Source organism: Truncatella angustata (assembly GCF_020726525.1).
Source record: "Truncatella angustata strain MPI-SDFR-AT-0073 chromosome Unknown BKA67scaffold_12, whole genome shotgun sequence".
In the NCBI taxonomy this organism is placed as follows: domain Eukaryota; kingdom Fungi; phylum Ascomycota; class Sordariomycetes; order Amphisphaeriales; family Sporocadaceae; genus Truncatella; species Truncatella angustata.
Window position 1 is genome coordinate 1,000,476 of NW_025763392.1, and position 17,484 is coordinate 1,017,959.

Genomic DNA, 17,484 nt, shown 5'->3' on the forward strand with positions numbered 1-17,484 from the left:
CAACGACTCCTCACACGGATGACCTACTCAACACCACGGTACGGGATCAGCCACTTACACTCGTCAGAATGAACACAGGATGGTATTCGCAAGAACTGTCGGATAATTCGCAATAATTCCACGAATGGTAGCTGTTTACTTAAGGTTGAGCGGTTTCAGTTCATCGTTGATCCTGTTGGAATTATAGTTTTCGGCTAGTTGGTCTAAGACAATAACCTCACATGCCTCTCGACATACGGCTACTCTGCGCATATCGACGGGTAGCCATGAGAACGGGTTCTGGGATGATGCCGCCTTAGTCACAGGAACCTATCTCAATCGACAGCCTGTCACCAGTGAACCTTATAACCAAGACGGAGCGTGAAATGATACATGCGATTGGGGGCTCTAGAACAGCGGCATCTGCGTTGCATGAAGGCCACCGGCGCAACAGGGCTGAGGATCTTTTGGAGTGTGAGCACTGAGAGCGGCATTGGGGGGGGGGGGGGGGGGGGAGCAAGGGTTCCGCTGCACCGTGTTGGAGCGTCTGGGTCTGAGAAGGGACGAAAAAGGTGTGTCCCTTCAACGAAACTTGCTTCCGCTTCCAGGCTAGGTATTCCTTTCGCCATTGAAGCTTTTTTGGAATGTCGTTCGTTTTAGCCTGTCTTGAAATTTGAGACCCATACGGGAATTCTGCCGGCGGATGCTACGCTGGAACTTTTGCTGCGGCCACTGAAAAGTATGCTAAATTTAGTCGTCCAGGTCTTTGGAGAGCCCCGCAGCCAGGCATTGGGGACCTGCGTTCGAACCCCTTGGCAGCCACTGTATGCCGTGCCTGATAGGACGAGGAAAGACACAGTATCCCGAAGAACAAACCCGCCAAGTTTTCTACGATGTGGATGAAAGGAGTTGATGTGGGATATGCTATGGGAGAAGGGCGAATCCCCGGAATTGGCACATTGGCTTTCTTGGCTGCGGGAGATGAACATGAACGATCACTGATATCTCGTAGCATGATTCCAGCACTACAGTAAGTCCCCAAGCTAATGGTTAACTACAACTAACAAACCTTACCAACAATCGCCAAGAAACCGAAAACCAGGGAGTTGCTTAGCAGTGTCTGAAGCTGCATCATGTCTGCTTGAAAGGCAAGCTCGGCTTAATCAGTGCTATGTATTATGGCTCGGAAGGGATGTGATCAGGCAAACCAATGTTTCTCAGGAAGTGACAACCACCAACTCTATTGGCAACTCTATTGGCACCGGTATATAAGAGCAAAGGCTCCCAAGTATTCAAGCTCATCAACACCAGGTTCAATCTGCTTCAGTATCTGATCAATTGCAGCTTGCTATACAAACGCCACCATGAAGTTTTTCCTACAACTTTTGTCCTTCGGTCTCCTGGCCACCTCGGTCTCAGCTGTTCCCACTGTCGAAGAGCGCCAATCAACTCGTTACTCACTGACAGTTTCCACGTAGGTCATCGCGCTGAGAACCCGCCTTTTCAAAACTGACATCTCTTACAGAAAAGGCAATGCTGTTCTAAACGGTCAAACCCTGGAGGTTGTCAACTCTGTCCTAGGAGTCTACCCTGGCAAACAGACTGCCGCTCAGGTCTACCCTGTCGCCAACCCTACGAAGCCAGGTCTCTTCTCCCTGCACACATTGCCAATTGGCATAGTCGACCACGTCCTCGCTTTGCAGGGCAGCAACGGCTTCTTCACCCTTGTGGATACCGTTAACCCGGCTGGAAACACCGCTGTGTCGAACATTGACACTTTTATTCTGAAGAATGGCAAGGTTACTCAGAACATCCCTGGTGGCTGGTTTGCTTTCCCCTCCAGCACTGGGTGGTCAGTCAATTACTACGATGGTAAGTTTGCTCGCCTGCTTCTTCGATATGCAATCAGAAACTCCGCAGAGGTAACACGTCTCCATAGGTACTAGCATTGTTACACAAGACTACGTGGCCGTGGACATTCTGTACAAGAAGCTTAGCACGTACTGAGATGATCACTTGGGGTTTCCGACAGATCGAACCAGCTCTGTTGTCACAAATGGCGCTATGAGATGACCGATTGCTCCCTGGTCTGTTCAATTACTGCTGAACGTACGGTCTCTCACGAGTAACTCCATCTTATATGTAGGCTGCGCACTGCATTGCGTTCCTTATCTGTGCCACACTTGTATCAGAATAGCATTCTACCCCGTTGATAGTCCTAGACAAGGATCAATTCTATCAACTCAGGTTCTCTCGTCAGAGAAAGCCCTAAGCCGTTGATTCTCAAAGAGGACAATATTCCAACTAGCCCGACTGTATGCTAAGAGATCTGAGAAGTCGTACATGCCCAGGGCTGGTAGGATGAGGTTCCGTTCTGACTTTCGTATTATTGAATGGGTCGGTAAATCGTGACTTGTTCCGTATATTGCAATCACAGTTTTGGGTGTGCTTCCATATCCAAAGGCGGTCTCCATCTACGTCGTCGTCCGAGCCCGAAAGCCCATCGTCATCAGAAAGCTTCACTGCTAATTCCTTGCGAGCGTCCCTATCTCTCCTCACGTAGTTTCCTGGAACGAGCTCGTCAATCTCCGGAAACTTTGGATTGATTATCTTCGTGTAGTACGATACTGGGTCGTCCGTATAGTAATACTCCCCCATGAACTGTATCCAATCTCTCCACCATTCAGAATCGTCCCCGATGGTATCATGGATAATGAGCAGACTCTCAAGAACGTCTGAAAACACCTGTATATTACCTCGGAGTGGTCCTCTATCGTCAATCCGGTACCAAAAGCTATCCACCGTGGGGTCGCATTCGACAGTCAACCGTCGCATCAACGATCGCTCAATGTCGAGAAAGCCCAGTTGATGGATATTGGTGCGGATTGTGTCAAGGTCGTTGACGTTGATCCATACATAGCGTGGTTCGATACCTTGAACGAACGCCTTTCTGTAGTGAAACGTCTCGAAATATGAGCGAGATTCTCCACATACTTGCAGAGCGGGCGGCACCGATGTCCGCGAGTAGTAGTAACGCGGTATATTCTTGTCATCAACCCGGCTAAAAGCGACGCAGATCGTAACTTCGCGTTGCTGAATGCTCAGTGTCCATATGCGTTGGCGTAATTCCAGTGGCAAAAGTTGAAAACAGTGAAGGGTGGATGAGGACATTCTGAAATCGGCGACCGAAGTATGAAATGCTCCATCGTGCTTTTTCATCAATGAATTTCGGGGCTGTCATCCTGTTTCGAGGTGTGAGTCAATAAACGGAACAAGGATGCCGGCCGGCTAGTACAATCGTGGGTTATCGGCGGCGCAGCTCTTGGCAATGTTATTGGAGGATGTTATATCGCCTAGACTAGTTTAGTCTAAATCAATCCCACGTTCTTGTGTTTGTCTCCTGAAACATCTGGCCGTAGCCCAGCTCTCGTGATTTGGCGAGAAATCTCAAGTCCAACAAGTATTAGGAAGATGGGAATAGAAGACCCCATGTCTAACCGATATATTAACCAGGCTTCATAGCCGCTGCCGCATAAGCATAAGCCTTAAATACATGATCGTCAAAACCTTAACCTTGGGTATTCGAATGTGGCCACGATGATAACGCAAAGACGAGCACAACAGTGCAGTTGCCCCCCTACGTACTGCGTGTTTCCTGTAGGCTCTCACCATCGGGAAACCCTCTATATGCAGGTGAAAGACGCATTGTTGTTGGGATCACCGCCAACAAATGACAACACTGACGGATACGCACATAATCCGACAGATCTGGTGTCGCTAGTGTTGGTACCAGCAATGGCACGTCCTATACCTTCAAGCGTGTTAGGCTCTATCCCCTTTTCTACCCACGCCCTTAACGCTTCTAGGACGGTGTTGCTTGGGTCAAACCCATTGCCCGACCCGCAGTGTTCTACACCAGGAGCCAGAAAAAGCCGGTAATAATCGGACACAGTACCATTGGCACGATTGGTGCGGTGATTCGCCGAGATCCGGTCATAGTAATCAATTGTGCCGTTGGGTGGAAGTGCTTGATCCTGTAGACCATGCCAGGCGATGACTTTGGTTCCAGCTTTACGTAAATCTGTGAGATCCGCGTTGTCGGTACCAATAATTGACGTATACTCATCCACGGACTGCCGAAAGAACTTATCGTAGTCTTCGTGGGTTACTGAGTTCATATCTAAGGAACCGTTTCTTGCCAGAAATACTTTGATCCAGTCCTCACCAATCGGCATAGGCGTGACAGTGCAGTTGTCGATGGAAGTACAAGATGTAGAGAGTAGCGCAGCAAGGGTAGTATCTTTATGTAAACCATACCACTCGAAATCGCCATTAGCAGTTGTGACACCTTTCCAGATAGAATCGACGAGTTGGGCCATCTTCTCGGTAATTGCAACTGTTCCAGCCGGGTTATTGCAATCGACAAGTTGTCCGACAATAGAGGCAGCGGCAAAGTCACACCGTCCTGGTAGTGATATAATACCATCTTCTACACCATCAGCAGCGTCGCACTCTGCTATCGCTGCTTCTCTGAATGCCTCCAAAACACAAGCTGGCGGTCGGACGTCTTTAATATCCAGTCAGCACCTTGTCACAAGCTTGCCTTGGTTTTCATCTGAGGGCGAATGGGAGATGAAGCAATCGGTCTGCATGTGAATGGGAGATCGCATCCGAGAAATATACCTCCCTATTTGTGTATTTGTGATCAAAATTTTCAAGGTCGATGCTTAGTGGGAGTGAGTTACCGCAGAACTTACCAAGGATATGAGCCATAAAGGTAGGCCAGTACAAATAAAGAACGAACTTCTGCCAATTGATACCAGGAGCACCTGCAATAATACCATGAAATTCTTCAGGAAAACGTTGTGCCATCATATGCGCTTGTCGTCCGCCTTGCGAGCAGCCTTTCCAGTACGAAAACTCAGGTTGGGCGCCATAGTACAGCTGAGTAGCTTGCTTTCCGAGTCTTGCTGCGTCGACCAGAGCCACACTGGCGAAGTCGGACAAAGCTGGCCAATTGGTGTTACCCTCACTAACGAATCCCCAATCCGATGCCTGCTGATCTTCTGTGTGGCCACCATCAGTCGACGATGATGCGTAACCAGAAACCACAGGTGAAAGGATGTAATCTGAACCCCCAGCGACCCAACCGCCACCGCCTTCCATCAGAAAACGCGAGTTCCATCGCGAAGCATCTAAAGGCAACCCAATATATGTGTTGATCAAATCATTCTGGCCTTGATGAGTGTATTGGACAGCAATGCGACAAATATCCATTACAGATCCCGCCTGTGAGCCATCTGTTTCGCGAGAAATAGACACATTAAATGAAGTTGTTACATTCAGGCTTAACACTTTGATGTTGGCCAATGTCAACGATGCGAAAGTATTGACGCCACAAGTTGCTGTTGAACTCCGGGTGCGCAAACCTGAAACACATACACCCAGTAGGGGCGCGAATAGAAGTGGAAGTCTTGACCACATGATGAGAGGCTAAAGCTATGCTGAACACCCGAGTCCTGGGGCTTACGGCTTTGACGCTCTTATACGCCAAAGAGTTGTTGGCTTACAGAGCTCGCTCGATTGGAGTAGCATAAGCATCCTTATTGCATATAGCACTAGGCCCTTACTTATACGAAGTGTACAGCATGGGTGCTCAATAAAGAGCAAGTTCGAGCATATATGCGATCTTTCGTCGTGTAGTGCAAAACATAGAAGTCCCTCGATTAGACCGGTATGCAGTCAGAGTAGCATTGCACGTGCAGAATCAGTGAACCGGAAGTCGCAGGTACAATAACGATTGGCTACGTCAAATCACAAATTGGCGTGGATATGGATCACTCAGCGAGTGTTGTCTTCTGACCAAACACCCATGCTTACCGCATATACTGACAAATATGCTCAACAGTTCCACTGAGTTAATTCGCCAATAACTTTCGCTTTGACTACAAATCGCACAAACTGGGCCTCGAGCCTCGATCAAACATCAATTCTCTTGATCAACTATGCCTGTCGCCCTGACACGCATACTACGGTATAGTTTGTTTTATGAGATCGTTGGTGCGTTGAAAAGCATCTCCATAATTCGAGTGGCCAGTAACAATTGGCTGAATGGTAGACGCTAGTGACCGGTACTTATGTGTAGCCCACCTCATCATAACTGTACCTAAACACACCTCTTTTACTTATACCATCAACCAGGACATGAAGCATTGTTGGAGCTTAAAATTATATCTTTTATGAAAAACAAATAAGCTAGAGAGCATTGGTAATGTTCTTCTAGCGTTTTATTGCAGCATGCCAAGGACTTAGGTCGCAAACTGGGCGATAACGATTCTAGCAAAGCCGTACCACTTCGCAATCTGGGGTATCCGGTCGCTTGTGTCCATAATTTTGCTTGGATCTGGCATGACATATATTAGAAGGGACCTGATGATGGTAAATCACCATTGATGTCTCCCCGAGCTCGGCCAGTCGAACGCAGCCCACATAAGAAGTTTCAAAGTCTGGAAGTTATTCTCGACGGGACTTTGTTAAGAACGTTGGCGATCCAAGGCCTGGTTGCACAACACATACGGGCTCGGAAGGATACAGCTTGTACCCATATTTATTTAGCCAGAAGTCAGATATGTGAATAGCATCTAGTTCACTTGATCATGTTCGCGTGCAGGCAATATAACTGTCTACAATGACCACAATACAGCCGGTCTGTATCCGCGTCATTCTGTCTCACCGGCACGAAGTTTTACTGATTTATTCTTTGATTATTATCATTGCTTGACTGACGCCCCTCTATGTGGCATCCTCGTTGACAAGAACGTATCTGTATCTCGCCCTGCCAGCCTCCAAGTCCACAATAGCCTGGTTTGCGTCCTTCATTGGGCGCTCCTGGATCATACCCCTCAGGTTGTTCTTTGCGACAAGCTCCAACATCTCTCTCAAATTCTTCGGAGATCCAATCAGGGACCCGGTGAACTTCTTTTGGCCGAAAACCACCGAAGGTCCAGCGATCGGGAAAGGACCATCTTCAGGAATACCGACCTGAACAAAGGTTCCCTTCTTCTTCAGCAGCTGCATGTAATCGTTGATAGGGACCTGAAATAATTGTTAGCATGAGTTCCTGTCGTTTGAAATATATCTTTTTCTACTGACCTTGGATGATGCAACGGTAGAGATAATGAGATCCAAACTGCGGAAGTGCTTCTGGACCCAGTCCTTCTCATCATCTGTAGCTATGTAGTTATCGGCGCCAAGCTCAAGAACCTCAGCACGCTTTGACTCCTTTCGAGAGATACCAATAACCCTAGCACCCAGGGCGTTTGCGAACTTGACACCATAATGGCCCAAACCACCAACCCCAACAATGCCGACAGTCATGCCAGGCCCGACGTTGTAGTTCTTGAGGGGAGCGTACACTGTGACACCACCACACATCATGGGAGCGGCCTCGTTCGACGGGACACCCTCGGGAATATTGATAACGAAGTGAGAAGGCGCACGGTGGTATGTGGCGTAACCACCTTGTGCAGCATCACCGTTGAAGTGCTTGGCATTGTAGGTAGGAACCCACTTGTCGCAGTAGTTCTCGTCGCCAGCGGCGCAGTCCTCGCAGTCGCCATGGCGGCCCAAGCAAGAATCGCTCTGAGCACCAACTCCGACACGGTCGCCAACCTTGATGCCTTGAACCTTGGAACCAACTCTTACGGCAGTTCCAACAATCTCGTGACCGACAACGCAGGGGTAAGCAGTGGCACCCCAGCCGCTTCGCAGTGTGTGAATGTCGCTACCGCAGATACCGGCATGAGTGATCTTGATGTCGACATCGTTCTCCTCCCATCGCTTGGGCTCAAACTCCTGCCAGACCATCTTTCCCTCCGCGGCGGAAGCATCCAAGGCGTTCCATCCCTCGAACTTATAGTCGGTGGCGGTAGAACCCATCTTGGTCTAGGCAGTAATAGAGATGCAATTAAAGAGATTTGGTAGTAGCTGGGATAGAAAGTTTGAAGCTGACTGAGAATGATTCAAACAAGCCGATCCGTAGTGTCGCGCCGTCTCCTTCGTCCTTATATCACAATCGACCAGTCCACTTTTCTCTCAACGAGATCCGTCATTACAACCAAGGCGACCTTCCCCGTTGCAAGCCCCGAAACAGGGCACCATTACAAAGCATTGTTGCCCACTGCTTCTAGGACTAATTGGTGCCGACTGGGTCTGCATTGAACCAGCGGATACGCAACTCGTCGCGATTCGACAGATCGGCGGTCAGAACGTTATTTTCACGTGGGCTCCATTCAACAATGTCCCACATGGTGCCCGCCGCTAGAAATGTTGTCGAACTGGTTGCCGCGACTGTCGACATTCTTTGTCTCAAATTTGGTCAGAAATTGAGGCTCCGTCGGACCCGTGTCGGTCGAATCGTCTAGTCTAGTGGAGCAGAACGGAATTTTCATCCACTGCTCTTCAACGGTCATGTCCGTGGCGGAACGTACACCGCACTTGAAGACCACCACGTTATAGAGAATGGATAATGAAAAATGCCGCAAAAGTGTTTGAAGAAGATGGAGCATAATGTAACGTGGGCCTGGGTGACTAAACCCTGTGATCGCACCGGAAATATTTCGTGCATCGGCCTGGTTGCCTGGATCTGGATCTGAATCTGAATCTGGATCTGGACCTGCTAAGTCCTATCGCCGAAGCCCCATAGTAGCAATTTCAATGAAACTTTGGCCCGTTGTCAGCTGGGAAGCAAATACCGAACTTGACCGTATTTAGGTATCAGCATCATAGCCCGGCGCCAGAGCCCGGTAATCGCATCGGTGCGTGCTGCTAAGAGAGATGCAGAAGGCATCTGCTACGGCGCGCGAAAACGGGGATCGCGCTGAGTGAAAGAGTCCGTCGCGATCTGCGAACAGACTCCCGAGCATACTGAACAGCCAAAACTTGCGCTAAGGTTGGAGACCCAAAGAAAATAAGCTTTGTGGCACGCAAGAGGCTTGATTCGCCCTTTTTGTGGGTGGCGGACGTGAGATATCTAATTTTTCTTGTACTTCTTATCTTATCCTAGCGTATTCTTACATGGCATAGAACCAATATAGTGTCATTCCGTCCGTTGTGGTTCTATCATCTTCTTCGGACCCATCAAGTGACCGTCTATACCTCAAGCGCTTCTTTAATCACCAGAGAGGGGAAAGGGGGTTCATCAAAGCGTAGGGTTGAACTCAAGGATAGAAAATTAGCCGCCCGTACTGGGATTAAACCGATACTACTATATAACGTTCTATTGACAGTACTCACAACCCCGCAGAATCGGTCGGGCTTGGCGTTTTTCTTTGGCACTCCACATGTGGCAATCATATACGCAATAGCTAAGGGGGACTTTGGGTACAGTTTGGAACATGTCAAGCCTTGTCATCGGTGTTCACTTGACACGGCTGAAGGATTTCAAGTAGGTGATTTTACGCCCTTAGAAATACATGATCGGTCTGGTGGGCGGTGCTAGAAAATGACATGTTTTGGGATTATTCCAGTTCCATAGACTAAAACGTATATGATTCTTGTTTCAGACGCAATGCTCATTATTGATATGCGGCTCCTCATGGTGATCGCCATAACCTTCGCGTGAACTCGCCTCATTGCTGAGTGCGGCCGGCGCCATGGAAGATCTGTGTTGTTATCAATGAGGTGTCGACAAATACGTAGTTTAGCGGCGCGAAAGGAAACCAAAGCCAAAGTGTGCGATAATGAAGCACTGTAAGCTTGTTGGAAATCGATACGAGCACGAGACGGAGTTACCCAATCAAGATTTTTCTGGCTCTACCATCTTGAACCTCATGGACCATAGATCATCCCGACGCAAGCCTCAATAATTAAACGTTTCCCCACATTCCCCATTCTCGGAATGTCGTCGGGATGTGCTACGGGGATACATGACGTGGCTATAATATCTGATCCGAATGTGGTCCATCACTTTTGGCCATTTTCTCCTTATGACGTGTCCCAGAAGGTGTCCAGAAGGTATTCAGAATGATGTCAAAGAAACATAAGAATGCTAAATACAGAACCTCTACACAATCTTCTGCATCGCTGACGTCGACCTCCCCAGTTGAGAGCAAAGCTGGCCCCCGCCGCTAAGGAAAATGGCGATATAGATTATCCTGATACCTACGGTTTTAGAGTATTTGGGATACTTGCTACTACGGTTAATCTTCCGCCTTATAGGGAAAGGCAAAATCATATATGGCGTGCATGAACTACCAATTGTAGCGGCCAAGGCAGAATAATTTCTATTATATGGGTCAATCGAGAAGACTTGTGCTGTCTAGAATTCAGTGACAAGACCAATCCCCGAAGTCACATGCTGCTGTTTGGCATGTCTAATGCAGGACTAATAGTAAAGTGCGAGGCCGGCAGGAATAATGCATTAGCTGAGGATCAATAGGGCGGAACTTCCACTCCGGAACAGATTTTCATTGGGTGGTAAGACTTGAAAAATCATAGAGATTGTTATTGTTAGAACCAACTTATGAGTGGGCAGAAGCAAGAAAATGAAATATGGATTGCAATGCATCTAGGGGGATATATTGTGTATGGGTAGATCTAGAGGCTCGGTACAAGTTGCATGATACTCCTGGGCAAAGTAGCCAGGAGTGCGAACATACATACTTTAAGAGTCCATGTCTTTGGGTTGATGAATCTATGTGTCCAACCCAACGTAGATACTGCTGAGGATGGTCGAATTTACCAATTGGACAAGGTATATTGACGGCAGAAATTGCCCTACACGCGCCGCTACAAAGACCTTGGGGTATTGCCCTTACTGGAATCGTCGACTTGACTAGATTTCAAGAGCAGTTTCAAAGCTAGTATTCTTACCTCGTTAGGTATCGTGGAATGCCCTCTCCTCTTGGCGAGGCCATGTATTCTTTGCTTAAGGTCATTGCAGGACGCTACGAAAAGGCTAATTTAGATGATGCACACTAGAACATCTATTCAAGGACTTGATCTACTAACCATCTTCATATGTAGATTATACTTACGCGGTGGTAGAAAGCCGGTGTTCTCCGGCCAATGAGAACTGCTTAGGCGGTGGCTAGGTATCACACAACGTTTCTGCAGGTGTTTGTTATACAAGCAGCAAAAAGACTTGTGATTTGGTGAGAAACAAGTTGAACATAATCGAAGCTCGTAACGTGTATCCACTGCATTCAATGTGGTCTATCGAAGGGTTGCTTGGCGAGGAATGAGGATCCTGCCAAGACCCCGCTACGATCATAGCTTCCAGCATTCCAGTCTTCCGACCTTCTGATTTCACCTGATCGACCCGCCAGCTGCGTATAAAACTCAAGTCATATCATTTCAAATTGGGATTCCGCTACTTCTGCCACTCTCAGGGTTCTCTAGTGTCGAAGGACGTTGTAAATGTCCTCCAATTGCGTCACCTCGTGTTCTCACGGCCACAGGGAGGTTGAATCAGAGTCTGAGCGACACTGCCACAGCAAGTGCTTAGAGGTGACACGGTGGGTCGAAGGATTCTTAGCATTGCGGAATGACGATTATTTTGTGGATCATTCTCCGTGCATTACTCGCGCAGGGTTCTCCTGGGCCGTACATTATCCTCCTGCTGTTGAATTACCTTCTTGTTATTGTATTATAACCATTTTCAGGCTTACTCATATCACGAAGCTAGAAATATCGCGAGCCATCTCTTCCATCCAACGGCATCTCAGACAAATCTGACCTCTAACCCTTAAAATGTCGAATCACCAAGACAAGCCTGCCGACGACCTCAAGCACAAGTCAAGTGGGATAAGTTGCTCGAGCAAAGATACGACAGTGGACTGGGAGAACTATTACTCCGAGGCCGAGAAAGAGAAGCTGCGCAAGAAGGGTATCAACCCAGCACTCAAAGCTGAGATGGACCATCACATGGGGCGCACCAAGGGCTCACAAGGGAAGGGGATATGGCAAAAGATCGAGCGAACACCTTTCGGTGGTAGCCAGGCCACCCCATGATTGGAGCGTGTCCTATGTTGACTACTAATTGATTGCCACCGCTTCAATCGGACAATTATGCAGGTTGAAGACTTCAGAGGAGGAAGCCGCAGTCATGCAAAGCCATCTGAACTGCTCCATGGCAGGGCATTGCGCCAAGACTTAATACTTCGAGCCAAAGGACCAATAAATGACAGAATACTTCACGTTCACATCGAGGATCATTTAATCGCAATCAACTTGTCGTCATATTGGAGCAGCCTTGTTCTCGACTGAGTACTAAGGGTTGGAATTGAGAGCTGATCGCTGGCCTATTCTCCCAAGACCGCGTACATACCATATTATCTAGAGCAACATTGTTTGGCCCTCGGTTTTGGCCCACGGTCATCCTAAGGGCTGACACAATTGAAATACAGGATATCAGAGCCCGAAGAGCTTGATGTTAATAAAAGTTTTTCACTCTGCCAATTATTAGAACCCGTCTGTGCCCGCGTGTAAAGATATGCTATTCCTTTATGTCGTCGTTCAAGTACACGTGGACGTCAGAAACGTAGTTGTCGGAATAAGCATTGACAAACTAGTCGTTGTAAGACTATTAGCGAGAGATACTCTAAGCATTTTCGCGTCGTTTGATGTGTTTCCAAAGTTGTCGACTGTCCGTGTTGCTGCTAGAGGCTTCTTCGTTGTCCTATTGTAAACACCGTTGGTGACTGAAACATTGCCGATCTAGTTGCGACCAGAGATGACCCGACAGGTTAATAGCCCGGTGTCAAATCCGCTATTAGCGACGAGGTTATCGGAAAATAGAGATGCTTGCAAAATTCGGAACACTCTAAGCCATCCAGCGGTACTGCAATGAGTAGCACCAGTTGATAGGCTTATGATAACATATATAGTACATGTTTTGAGCGTGAGTTAGCACATACGACCATAGCTCTCAGAGAACTCGGCATCCCGTCCGCTCTGCCCTAGATAAACTGAGAAGCGCTGGATTAGTAGTTGGGTGGGTGACCACCAGCGAATCCCCGGTGTTGTATGTTTTTGGTTCATTGTTTTTGTATATGCCGATCAATGGCCGTGGAATCAATGGGAGGTGGGCTACTTGTCACTGGTCAAGGATAACTGGGCATGCAGACATGATGCTAGGACCATGATGCTAGGACCATGATGCTAGGACCATGATGCTAGGACCATGATGCTAGGACCATGATGCTAGGACCATGATGCTAGGACCATGATGCTAGGACCATGATGCTAGGACCATGATGCCAGGAAATCTGCTGGCACTTAAGAATCGGACTACATCTATAAGCAGATACATGACAGAACACAATCGAAAAGAAAAAGAAAAAAACCCCAATCGCCAGTTACCTATACCCACTCTTTGACGATACTTGGCCGTTGTTGATGTGGCCACAATCTTTTGCATCCGAGAAGTAGGGGAATTAAGCCCACGGAGAGATCCCCCGTAACAGCCAAATCGGGTGAGTTTACAATGCCGCTTGCCTCGAAAACGTATACTAGGCATTCTGAAGACGGCAAACTCAGGCCTCCGGGATCGTGGGACCTGGACTACACACTGGCCGAGATAGCGCTTATCGAAAAGGCTGCAAATAATCATGTGGACCTTAAGGACGCCGACCGGGAGCAACTTCTAAAGCTCTCGGGTCCGTTAATCGGGAAGGCTCTTGGCAGTCCTTCCTCGCTGACAGAGGAGGAGCGCCGCTAGGCCATGGGATGGCCGTCTAGTGAAGAGTTCGTTGCGAATATTGCGACAGTCGGCTTAGTTGTCTCCCCGAAGACTTCATTGCCAATACTACCGTTGGTGCCGGCTGAATGACGGTCGAACAGTCCCATCTGCTCATGCACCGATTCAACGCCCGTCTACCGGAAGAGCTTCAATGGAGACCACCAAGGGACAGAATCCATGCCGAGAGACTGGTCTGGACGGATCAGGAGGCAGGAGCAGCGTTTGCTGCCACGCGGTGATTCTAGAAGCCCACCGGTATAGATCCTACTGCAAACTTTCTAGAGAGCGGCAAAAGGGCCTGCGAAGTACCGTAGGAGGCGGCCGGGGACCTGAAACGGAGGAGATGCGAGGGGAACGTGGCTGACTCCAGACAAGTGGACGATGCAGTCTACGCCAAACCCCGGCATGGCTGAACGAATTCGTGAAAAGTCAGCGCAGGTCTGGCTTCATCGTGTACAAAACGGCAGGCCTCCGCCCTGTCATCGATGAACTCATTGCGGCAGAAAAGCAAAAGTCCGACGAGAAGGGGTTTCCGCCTATCTGTGACATCATTGATGACCGCGGAGCCATTTTTCCCAAGGCTTGGGTTTACGATTCTAATTGGAGCCCTCCGGCGGATGGTGATGGCGTTTGCGACGCTGATGGATATGAGGGCCGGCTTAGGGTATATCTTTTTCTTTTTCTTTCTTTTTTAAATTGTCGCGGTCTTGATAGCTACTTTTCAATACTCCCAACCTCAAGACACATGAACTAATAAGATTTAAGAGTACGATATGCGTACCATACGTATATCTACCTATACCCTTGAATATTAAATAACGATTTCGAGATTAAGGGATTGTGGCTGGAACAGACGGATAAGCCAGAGCCTTATCAGTTCCCTGGTTCAGACATGAAATCAAACGACTAGATATAGAAAGTAAATATACTAAAGCACGATGGATTGAAATGATTGGCGCCAACTGTGACGTCGGTCATTGCTTGACAAGTCTATCGACCTTGTTTCACCATACATCTTATCAGTACGACTACATAGAAATTGTACGAGTTTCCAGTTTCATCGCTACCATCACACGTCATTCTATCTCACAGATGGGGCCTAAAAGAGGTCACCTATCAGGATATTAGGCTATATAATTCATCGCATATCACCCTGCCATGGCCAATTCCATCATATCAATATCGCAGGCAAACCTTGAAGGAAAGGCGCAATTCCGAATTTTCTGAGGTATTCATTGATCACAACGTTATCTCACTCTTTTCAATATCAAAGAGAACTTTTACTTTCCCTGGCGGCTTCGTGTAGACCATTCGGAAAATGCATCCACCACAGAGAAGATCACTAAACACTGACCCTAGAGAATCTCCGCGCATCATTCTTGAATGAGGAAATCATAATTGTGATCAAAGCTACATAAATAACACCTTACAGAAAGAGCTCAGTCAGCCCGAACTGCAAAATTAGCTAGCTTTTAGCTTTAACGGCCGCTTTCTCGTTGTTATATTTTTCGCAGACACTGACTAAGAACGGATATTGCCGATGTACGTTAAGCAGAGAAAATATCTAGAGGAACAAGTCTCTCTGCGTTAGACTTTTGCGATTGTCTACTAATGTGAGGTCGCTAAAAGAGCCAGGTATCCCAAACCGAGCCCTTTCTGTATTTCTATTTATGCAGCGGCGTATTCCGGCCTGCACATATGGGGCGGCATTCCGACTCGGCGTAAGCACTGCCGATGCCACGTTAGCGCTTTCGAGTTGGATCGCAGTAGTTCTACCTCCTTTCTATATACATTGGTTCGCATCCATGGGCATTGGTAGTCCCAAGGGCCCTTGCCACTTGAAGCTGGCATGCACTGAGGCGATCTGCTATGCGCCAAGCAGACTTCGTGCCTGTACTTTGCACCAGTAGCTGTGCATGGTCGTGGTAAATTCTGATTACAGGGTTGCTCTGCGGTATCAACTTGCATGATTCTCGTACTGTAATACTGTCTCTGTATCACCATAATAAAATAACTCGATGTGTCCTTCACAGGCAAGGTTATTCTTATCATACCTCAACCTTTGGTCAAATAGACCGTCAACTATGCTTAATATAAGATCTCTAACGTAGATCGGATGTGCGTGCTAAATCATCTATACTGTTCTTATCCTGGCCGTTCCTTTTTTCCTTTTATTATGACATCGTATTCGGTGCGCCGTAAAAGCATTATGAATTACTACCAAGTCATCTAATACTTCAGAGCTTGTCGTTGGCAGCATTCACCTTATCCCTAGCGAGGTCAACATCTCTCGCTAAAATGGCGCTATTAGAGAGCTGAAATGCAAGACTGATGCAAAGGCCGTGCCGCATCCAGGTTTAAGATTGGCTACTCGCTAGGCCACTAGATCTAAAAATAATACTAGCCACCACCCCAGGTTTTACTCCCACTCGGCGATGGCTCGGGTAGCTACACTGTGGCGTTGGACCTTCTTGTTTTAGCTACACACTTCTTTCAGGTGTGTATGACACACAATACTGGCATTGACGTTGAGGCGTCGCTTTTGACACCTTTTCGTCGTTGGACGACATAAGAACCCCTATAGTACGGACTTATCCCGTGAGGTCGTGTGGCATCTATAATATGCGGCTGTTTATGTATAACCCCTGGAATTTCTTCTACCTCGGCAGGGCATTTGATGTCTTCTATCACATATTACCAGTTATTTTATTAGGAAAGATTTTTGTGTGGTCTGATTCTAAACTTGAGACTTTACTTTCCCCTTATGGTCGATTGCTCCCTGACACTATGTTGTTGCCTTCTCTCATTTTCACTCTTTTCACGGGGATAGTGGTGGCTCAGCCAATCGACCTAATCGACAGAAATGCTAGGGGCGTTCCTCGCGATCTTAAGCACAAGACCTGCGCTCCCGTACCCCTGAATTGCACGCAACCGACCTTTCATATCCAAATCGCCAATGGCACCGCAGCAGGCAGCTATGTCTACATCCCGACATCGCCCGAATCGACATATGTCTACGCCCAGAGCAGCACCAACAAAACCCTCGCCACAACGTTCACAGTGGACCCGTCCGGTATATTGTTTTCCGCAACATATAACAATCAGGTCTTCTTTTACCACCCGCAAGGGCTCGACGCCGGCCTGGTCGTCTTTCTCAGCCCAACCGAAAAGACTTCTCGATATCCAGTCTCGCAATTGCATGCACAGCTCGGATGTGGACCCGAGTGCCCCAAGAGAGCATCAGGGACGACGGGGACTTTGAGTTCCTCTGGAAATCTTGGTAATATGATTGATTTCACTTTTGCATATTGTAATGGAGCGCCGGAGGTGACAACGGTGGACGGGCAACACCCTTTCTGTTCAGAAAGTGGTGATGTTTTTTACGTTGCGAAGTTTAACTCTATTATCATTTAACTTTTGTTGAACTTTCGGTTAAACTAAGTTTTATTACTATAAGCAAACATGACAGAATACCACAGAACAGGAACCAATCGTCAGTCACCTACACCCTCTCTTTGACATTATTCGGCGGTTTTTGATGGGCCACAATCTTTTGCATCCGAGAAGCAGTGAAATCAAGCCTATGGCGAGATCTTCCGTAACAGCCAAATCGAGTGAGCTCTAATTGCTAAGAGATGTAGCAGAGCGGTGGTGACCAATATGTTCAAAACGAATGAACCGTCCGCGGCTATAGCTATAAATGTATGCACTCGAAGGTCTGTTCAACTCTGCGGGAAGCGACACCGGGCACTGCAGATAATCTT

At 47.8% G+C, this 17,484-nt stretch overlaps 5 protein-coding genes across 5 annotated transcripts; 2 read left to right on the forward strand and 3 right to left on the reverse strand.

The window, feature by feature from the left end:
- Positions 1-1,343: 1,343 nt before the first annotated feature.
- On the forward strand, positions 1,344-1,986 carry BKA67DRAFT_665047 (uncharacterized protein; the record flags this gene model as incomplete). The annotated part of the gene is made up of 3 exons (XM_046108491.1): positions 1,344-1,453; positions 1,505-1,851; positions 1,919-1,986. The coding sequence occupies 3 exons, from the start codon at positions 1,344-1,346 to the stop codon at positions 1,984-1,986; spliced, it is 525 nt and encodes a 174-aa protein (XP_045951726.1).
- Positions 1,987-2,283: 297 nt separating this feature from the next.
- Positions 2,284-3,150, reverse strand: BKA67DRAFT_665048 (uncharacterized protein; the record flags this gene model as incomplete). The annotated part of the gene is made up of 1 exon (XM_046108492.1): positions 2,284-3,150. One exon carries the CDS (start codon positions 3,148-3,150, stop codon positions 2,284-2,286), a length of 867 nt encoding a protein of 288 aa, XP_045951727.1.
- Positions 3,151-3,659: 509 nt separating this feature from the next.
- On the reverse strand, positions 3,660-5,668 carry BKA67DRAFT_632620 (Tannase/feruloyl esterase; the record flags this gene model as incomplete). The annotated part of the gene is made up of 2 exons (XM_046105609.1): positions 4,737-5,668; positions 3,660-4,546 (listed from the first exon to the last, which is right to left on the reverse strand). Exons 1-2 carry the CDS (start codon positions 5,461-5,463, stop codon positions 3,663-3,665), a joined length of 1,611 nt encoding a protein of 536 aa, XP_045951728.1. The 5' UTR covers positions 5,464-5,668.
- A 1,103-nt stretch (positions 5,669-6,771) lies between these two features.
- BKA67DRAFT_596067 (putative zinc-binding alcohol dehydrogenase) lies at positions 6,772-7,917 on the reverse strand (the record flags this gene model as incomplete). Its single annotated transcript, XM_046105253.1, has 2 exons — positions 6,772-7,074; positions 7,132-7,917. The coding sequence occupies 2 exons, from the start codon at positions 7,915-7,917 to the stop codon at positions 6,772-6,774; spliced, it is 1,089 nt and encodes a 362-aa protein (XP_045951729.1).
- An 8,367-nt stretch (positions 7,918-16,284) lies between these two features.
- On the forward strand, positions 16,285-17,134 carry BKA67DRAFT_651634 (uncharacterized protein; the record flags this gene model as incomplete). The annotated part of the gene is made up of 1 exon (XM_046106078.1): positions 16,285-17,134. Exon 1 carries the CDS (start codon positions 16,343-16,345, stop codon positions 17,132-17,134), a length of 792 nt encoding a protein of 263 aa, XP_045951730.1. The 5' UTR covers positions 16,285-16,342.
- Positions 17,135-17,484: the final 350 nt, after the last annotated feature.